This window comes from Lipotes vexillifer, unplaced genomic scaffold, assembly GCF_000442215.2.
Source record: "Lipotes vexillifer unplaced genomic scaffold, Lipotes_vexillifer_v1.1 scaffold1329, whole genome shotgun sequence".
NCBI lineage: Eukaryota > Metazoa > Chordata > Mammalia > Artiodactyla > Lipotidae > Lipotes > Lipotes vexillifer.
In genome coordinates, this window is record NW_006797566.1 from 565,806 (window position 1) to 573,728 (window position 7,923).

The 7,923-nt window shown below is 41.7% G+C and overlaps 1 protein-coding gene across 2 annotated transcripts in view; it reads right to left on the minus strand.

Moving 5' to 3' along the window:
• TNPO3 (transportin 3) overlaps nucleotides 1-6,445 on the minus strand; it is an 82,448-nt gene extending 76,003 nt beyond the window's left edge. The window contains exon 1 of one of the 2 annotated variants that reach the window (XM_007469700.1): nucleotides 5,933-6,445. In XM_007469700.1, the coding sequence (XP_007469762.1) occupies nucleotides 5,933-6,052 (120 nt within the window). In that variant the 5' untranslated portion in view covers nucleotides 6,053-6,445. The remainder of the gene's footprint in view (nucleotides 1-5,932) is intronic. The other variant, XM_007469701.1, reaches the window with a different exon arrangement.
• Between the last annotated feature and the right edge of the window lie 1,478 nt (nucleotides 6,446-7,923).

Here is a 7,923-nt window from a genome sequence, read left to right on the forward strand (position 1 = left end):
ATTAAAACACTATGCTACTACACTGCATGTTTTGTGACTACTCTAAAACAGATTTTTGGTTTAAAATGTCACTTAGTGACCACTTCAAGAAAGGCTTATTGTGTCAAAAAGTTCCTGTCCTTTTCTGTACTCAAGTCGTTCAAAGCATAAAATGAGGGTAATAAAAACTTATTTCATAAACACTGCTTTTTAAAAAAAGATTGGAAAGACTGAAAACAGAGCATCATAGGAGACTGAATAATATTGTTTATTTTCAATCATCCATAGATATGTTAGAGAGAAGCAGCAAAAATAAATGAAATTCATAGAAAAAGACAATTCTGAGTCATCCAACTGCCCCTTTGGAGGTGCTACAAGCAGCTAGGCATTCAGGAACATTTTTAAGAAACTGTGTCTACAGACTGCCAATAAACACATGAAAGAATGCTCAACATCACTAATCATTAGAGAAATGCAAATCAAAACTACAATGAGGTATCACCTCACACTAGTCAGAATGGCCATCATCAAAAAATCTACAAACAATACATGCTGGAGACGGTGTGGAGAAAAGGGAACCCTCTTGAAGTGTTGGTGGGAATGTAAACTGATACAGCCACTATGGAGAACAGTATGGAGGTTCCTTAAAAAAACTAAAAATAGAACTACCATACGATCCAGCAATCCCAATACTGGGCATATACCCTGAGAAAACCATAGTTCAAAAAGAGTCATGTACCACAATATTCATTGCAGCTCTATTTACAATACCCAGGACATGGAAGCAACCTAAGTGTCCGTCGACAGATGAATGGATAAAGAAGATGTGGTACGTATATATTACTCAATGGAGTATTACTCAGCCATAAAAAGAAACGAAATTGAGTTATCTGTAGTGAGGTGGATGGACCTAGAGTCAGTCATACAGAGTGAAGTAGGTCAGAAAGAGAAAAACAAATATCATATGCTAACACATATACATGGAATCTAAAAAAAAAAAATGGTTCTGAAGAACCTAGGGTCAGGACAGGAATAAAGACACAGACGTAGAGAATGGACTTGAGGACACAGGGAGGGGGAAGGGTAAGCTGGGACGAAGTGAAAGAGTGGCATGAACTCATATATACTACCAAATGTAAAATAGATAGCTAGTGGGAAGCAGCTGCATAGCACAGGGAGATCAGCTTGGTGCTTTGTGTCCACCTAGAGGGGCGGGATAGGGAGAGTGGGAGGGAGACACAAGAGGGAGGAGATATGGGGATATATGTATATGTATAGCTGATTCACTCTGTTATAAAGCAGAAACTAACACACCCTTGTAAAGCAATTATACTCCAATAAAGATGTTCCAAAAAAAAAAAAAAGAAACTGTCAGAGATCTTGATTGTTTTTTTTTTTTTTGCGGTACACGGGCCTCTCACTGTTGTGGCCTCTCCCGTTGCGGAGCACAGGCTCCAGACGCGCAGGCTCAGCATCCATGGCTCATGGGCCCAGCCACTCCGCGGCATGTGTGATCTTCCCGGACTGGGGCACGAACCTGTGTCCCCTTTATCTGCAGGCGGACTCTCAACCACTGCGCCACCAGGGAAGCCTGATCGTTTCTTAATAACCATGGTTTATTCCTTCAACTATGGGTATCAGATTATATAAACATCTGAAAGGATCCTACTGTCTATTGGGGGAGACAAAACAAATTTTCAAAAAGGTTAAAAAAATGATAAATACAATTAAAGTGCTTTCGGTGTTGGGGCAGGGGCAGAAATGACTTTCAGCGGAAGAGAATCTGTTAAGACTTTAAGGAGAAAGAATTTAAGCTAGCTAGGCTTTGAAAAGATGGGCTAGTTTCTTCATTTGAAGACAGGATTGGGGAAAAGTAATAGTAAAAGTCCAAAGGTAAGAAAAAAATTAAAAAATCATAAAACCAGACAAAGGCTGCATCCCCTTCCCACAAAAAACCATTTGCTTATTCTGGGAGATACTACAGCTGTGTGAATGCTGATGGGAAGGATCCAGTAAAGAGAGAGTTTTAGGATACAAGTGAGACACAGGATAACCGAAAGATCAAGGTTCCTGAGAATTCAGATAATAAGATGCAGAGCACTAAAATCGGACAGAAGAAGCAATTGGATACACATGCTCAAGTTCTATCAAATCAGAGGTGAAGGGATGAGAACGACAGTCCCTGGAAAAAGACAAGACCTAACAAAGAAAAAGGGCCAGTTAATGGGATAAGGTTTTGATTAAATTCAAGAACTAAGATTTCTGTTTAACACAATTTAACTGATTGAAACATCTGTTTGCCCTCAAATTCCCTCCAAAATCAGAGTAAAAAGATTTTTTCCCCCCCAAGGATGAGGGAACCCACAAGGACAGAAAATGGAAACACAAATGATATTAACAAAACTGTGAAAAGGAGAAAGCTGCTGGGTGAGTGTTAACTCTCAGAGAAGGTCTGGGAAAGCTGAAATTTGCCTGGTAGCAGGGAGGGGGAAGGGATAAGAATGGGGGAAGCCAAGAGGCAAACTAATTCCAAAATCCCAGTAAGGCTCAAGAATTAGAAGTACTGAGATACACCTGAAGACAGATGCACAGATAGAACAAAAAACAAAGGAATGGCTTCAAAATCTGTGTAAGGAAGGGGGTTAGTTTCCTAGATTTTCTCCCTGACTCTGAGGGACCAGGCTACTATACTATCCTCCCACCATCACAGAAAACTCAAGGTTTACTTTGCAGAGACTGAAGTAGAGGGACTCTGGACTCTTGGACAACAGACTCACCTAAGGACAGGAGTATCATACTGAAAACAGATTAAATAAACTAAAGTCTACATACTTAGCGTTTAGATTCATCCTCCAGTTCATTCTCCTACCTGCCACTGGCAGCCTAGTTCATAACCTCCAGGCAGAAGACTAGAGAACTCTCAGGGTAAAAGTGGTACAAGAAAAAAGACCAACAATGAGAGAGAAGGGATGAAGTTTCCCCTCTCAATTATCTGTCAAATGAGGGAGTAATTCAAGAAAAGATCATGGGATCCAGGATTCAGCACATCCAATACAAGAAAGAAAAAGGAATTCCCTAGGACAGTGAGATCCCAGAATAATTATGCAAGAGACCTGGAGAACAACCAGGCCAGATTGAAGCAGGGAGATAGAGGGCTCTCGGGAGAGGTTTCCTTCCACCAAAAAAAGAAACATTACCAGTGTGAACACACTAAGCGGATATTTACACCTACTAACAGAGAGTTTGGGATGAATTACTGTAGATATATAGAAAATAAGGCAAACGTGAAAAAAAGAAAAAGGTAATGATTACCACCAAAAAAAAAGTTGCACAAAAAAGAAATTATCATGGTATACACACTTCATGATTCACAATGTGTAATGATTTAACCAGAAATGTGGTATACCTATGTTAACCAAAAATGTGGTATACCACAGGTATACCTATGAGTGATGGGGTGTGAGGAAGCGGAGGAAGCCTAAATCCTCATCTTTCATAGGAGAAACTATGAAACTGCTGTTTTTTCTTCCTAAATCTTGTAAAACTATTCCCATTTTATAACTTTAGAAAGTTTTTAAAGTTTGGCTTAAATCTTTAAAATTTTAACAATAATAACTTTTATTACTAAATTAACAATAAATTAATAAGTTTTTTATTTTGATAAAATTAAAATTATGTAAGATTTCAAAAAAGTAAAAACTATTACATGACGTTACTTGAGATTCCTGAGCCAGCAAACTAGAAGAATTTCAGTTGGTTGTGTGATCGGAGCTCAATGCGAGAGTTAGTGATTTAGGGGGGGGTTGGTGACTTTTTAGCAATGACAAGATCCAAGATGTGACTGTGTGACCAGGTGGCTTAGAAAAAAGTAAAGGAATTAAGAAGCCAAAGTGTTAGCTGAATTGTCAATCCAGATGCTGAAGTTGCCGAAAAATGATGATGTGTGACTGTGCTATTTTCCAGGTCCACTTTTCCACTCTTCTCTACCATGTTTTCTGCTCCATTATGCTGACCTCTATGGAACAGATCAACAGGTTCCTGAGTCCCCTAGCTTAGGGTTAGGTTTGCCCAATGGGGCAGGAGGAAGTTAGGAGAATAAGGTGTAGATATTTATTCCTCCAGCTTCCTCCCTACAAAAATCACCTCATGCTGGCTATGTCCCTTCAACTGAAAACTACAATTCCTCTCAAGGCAGCCAACTCCATACTCCTCCTGAGAGTCCAAGAAGTAACCACTCTCTCTCTTACCTCTTCGGGCTGTTAACAGTTTGGCTACAGAGTACTACACTATCTTTTGTGGTACCCCATTATATCCACATCTTTATAAACAGTACCTTTATAAAACAAACCCTCCTCAAATTAGCCTATTTCAAGTGTGCCATCTGTTCCTGTTGGGACCTGACTGTAAATAGTGATAATAATGATGATGGTGATGATGTAAGGCTGTAACAGAGACTAGTGGAAACTAAGTGACTAATATTTAAATAACAATTACTAACATATTTTGAGTTCTAGGTTCCAAGAACTTTGTTAAGCTCTTTGTAGGTATTAACTCGTTTAAACATCACAAGCAAAGATGTTTTTGTGCCAAGCAAAGATTTTTTTTGTCTGGTTCATTTCCATATACCAACACCTAGCAGTTGCTGGTACATGGTAAGCACTAAAATACTGATTTAAAATACATACAGCAATAAGCAGGTTTAGTAGGGAAGGCTGACTTTTGGTATGGTGTAGCATTTCTCCTATTTTTACTTTGAAAACTTTAAGATCAGGGACATGTGGCTCCCCAGATCACAAAAACTAAACACTAAGACAGACCACATATGAATGATTTTCCTGTGTAGCCTACAGTGAGTCTTATTCCTTTCCCTTCCCATGAGGTCACCCAGGACTTGGGTGCCTGATTTTTTTTTTTAAGTGTAATATTCAAAGTTGCAAATTTTTAAATACTTATTATGCACTCACAGCCTAGGAGCTGATTCAAAAGGGCAGAGCATCTTTAAGTACTAATTATGAGTTTAAAAAAAGAAATGGAAGGGGAGGGAGCAAATTTTAAAACATACTTAGGCATATAAAATGCAAAAATAAGAAAGGTAATGTCAGCAATATGACCAAGTACACATTATCACACTGAATTAAAGCACTGCAAGGGTAGGTAGGAAAATTAGAGGAGGAAACATAATATACGAGATTCAAAGAACGCAGAAATACAATAAATATAATAGGTTGCAATTAACCCCCTCATTGGATGCTGACACAATTATCTGTAATAATCAAGGCAGCTACGATACCCGTATCTTATAAAGAAGCTAAAAATCAGGGGAAAGAGAAGGTTAGAAAACCAATATGCAGCAAAATAAGAACTGCAAAGATTTTCTGAAACGAGAACTGATTTTTTTCTTTACGTTATGTTACACTCCAAAACATGGGGGAAACTCACGTGTATAAGGATCTAGAAACCTGAGAAGTTTCGAGAATAATATACTCAAACTCGAGTGAAAAGCAGCAAGAAACAGTGAGATGTAAGGCTATGAGTGGGAAGGAATTGCCGGAGTAACACCTGGACACCGAAGAGAGACGGATAAAACATCCTTAAGTGTAAGACAGAGAAAGACTGGGATTGGATTTGGTTGAAGAAAGACAAAACGAAAAACCAAGGCCTAAGAAACAAGTAGTAGCAAGAGTGAAACTTACAGGACCAGATCGAAGCCACGAGCGAGAAGTACAGGACCTACAAACCAGATTCTACGGGGTGGGGAAAGGGCCACTTCGCGAGCGGCCAGCTGCAACTAGTTTCCGAAAAGCCGCGTAGATGTAGCTTCGCAGCCCCACCCCGCGGCAGCAGCTCCTCCCCAAGGAGGACCTCAGGAGGCCAACGGCCGGGCGCCGGCTCCAGCCGAGGTCCCACCCCGCCCTTGCCCCGCGGCGCAGAATGGCCTCTCTCGGCCCCTCACCGAACGCTGCAGCTCCCCAAGCCAAAACGAGGCGCGCTCCTTTCCGCTGGGATCTGGGTCGTGGTAGAGCGCCTGCACTGCCTGGTACACGAGCTGCAATGTCGGCTTTGCTCCTTCCATGGTGGTAGCGGTGGTGACGGCAGCGATGGCTCTGGTGTTTTCTCCCGAGGCTTCTCCGGCTTCTCCGCCTTCGCGCTTCCTCACTTTGTCGGCCACGGCCGCTCCCTGACTGGCGCCATCTCCTCTTTGGCCGTTACCAGGGCAGAGGGGTTCCCCGTTGAAGTTACCCCCTCGGAAACAGAGGTTAGATCGTATTCAAGTTCCTGGTTGTTTTTCCGATCTTACCACTAGACTCTAGACTTCTGAGTCTACACGCCGGTGCTCGCCTCTTGACCCGCTGACTTGCCCTCAGAAAGCTGTCCCGGCCCGACAGAGACCATGCAGCATACCTCAGCAGCCTTTACCCGGACCGGAAGCGGCAGCACCAAAACCTTTGGCACACTTCCGCCTGGTGCGGCGTAAACTGCTTCCTTCCCTGCACGCTTCCTCTTGTCTCGCCTCCCCCTCCCGGAAGTGACCCTACCGGGCCGGGAGAAGGAAAGAAATGGTTCTCTACTTCCTTGCGTCGGACTGAAGCCCTAGGACCCTCGTGGACCCCACACCTGTGCAGCTCTCCTCTCCTTGGCAATGGATCCGAGGTCTTTCCTCCTCCTTCCGACTTATCATTCCTCTACATAGAGTCCTTTTGGACCCCCGTGGACAAGGTGAATCAATTCAACCATCTGTGGAGTGTCCACTGTACTGCAAATTCAAAGATGATTTAAGACAAGATTTGTATGCAGACCCTAATGGAGGAGACAGACACGTAATCAAATAACTGTTGTACAAACCTGAAAAATGTGCCACTGAAATAAATACAAAATGCCTAGAATCCCCTTTCCACTAAATTCTGACACCCAAAAAGGTATTTCATTCTATTGCCCAGACGTTCTGACTCCAGAGTATTTGCACAAACACACTGAATTGTGTTTTTTTGTGTGCCTTTCTTTCCGAATCAAACATCGATGGTATAACAATTCTCAATTCACAAAAGAAAATATAAATCTTGGAATCTGTACTATGGAGAAGATTTCCAAACATTGCTGCTTCTCCTTTGCAATAATAAGTAACTACTACTGGGACTTCCCTGGTGGCACAGTGGTTAAGAATCTGCCTGCCAATGCAGGAGACACGGGTTCCATCCCTGGTCCGGGAAGATCCCATGTGCTGCCGAGCAACTAAGCCCATGTGCCACAGCTACTGAGCTTGTACTCTAGAGCCGTGAGCCACAACTACTGAGCCTGCAAGCCACAACCACTGAAGCCCACGTGCCTAGAGCCTGTGCTCCGCAACAAGAGAAGCCACCACAATGAGAAGCCCGTGCAATGCAACGAAGAGTAGCTCCCGCTCACTGCAACTAGAGAAAGCCCACGTGCAGCAACAAAGACCCAATGCAGCCAAAAATTAAATAACTGCCACCGTTTGATGAATGCTTACAATTGTGTAAAGCACTGTAGTTATGAGGTCTTATATAATCCTTTTAACAATTATACAAAGTAAATCCCCATTTTAAGGAATAAGAAATAGGTAATCTGCCCAAGGTTACACATTTCTTAAATGAAAATCAGGATTTGAATCCACATGTTTTGCTCCAAAGCCTGTTAAGTTGTACAATCCCTATCATCCTGTATATTAATTTGTTTCTGAATTGTTATTGTCAAAAGATTTTATCACAGTGAAAACAGTGTTACTGTACACAGTTGATATAATTTCTGACAAAAGGAAAGAAACTTGATATTTTGGTTGCCTAATGTAACCATTCATTAAAAATTTAGTAAGACCACCTTGGTCTCTGCCCTCATGGATTTCACAGACCAAATGCAAAGAAAGACAAGTAACTCAGTTTAAAAGGTCTGTGAATATCCACAAGCAAAAGGATGATGTTGGACCTA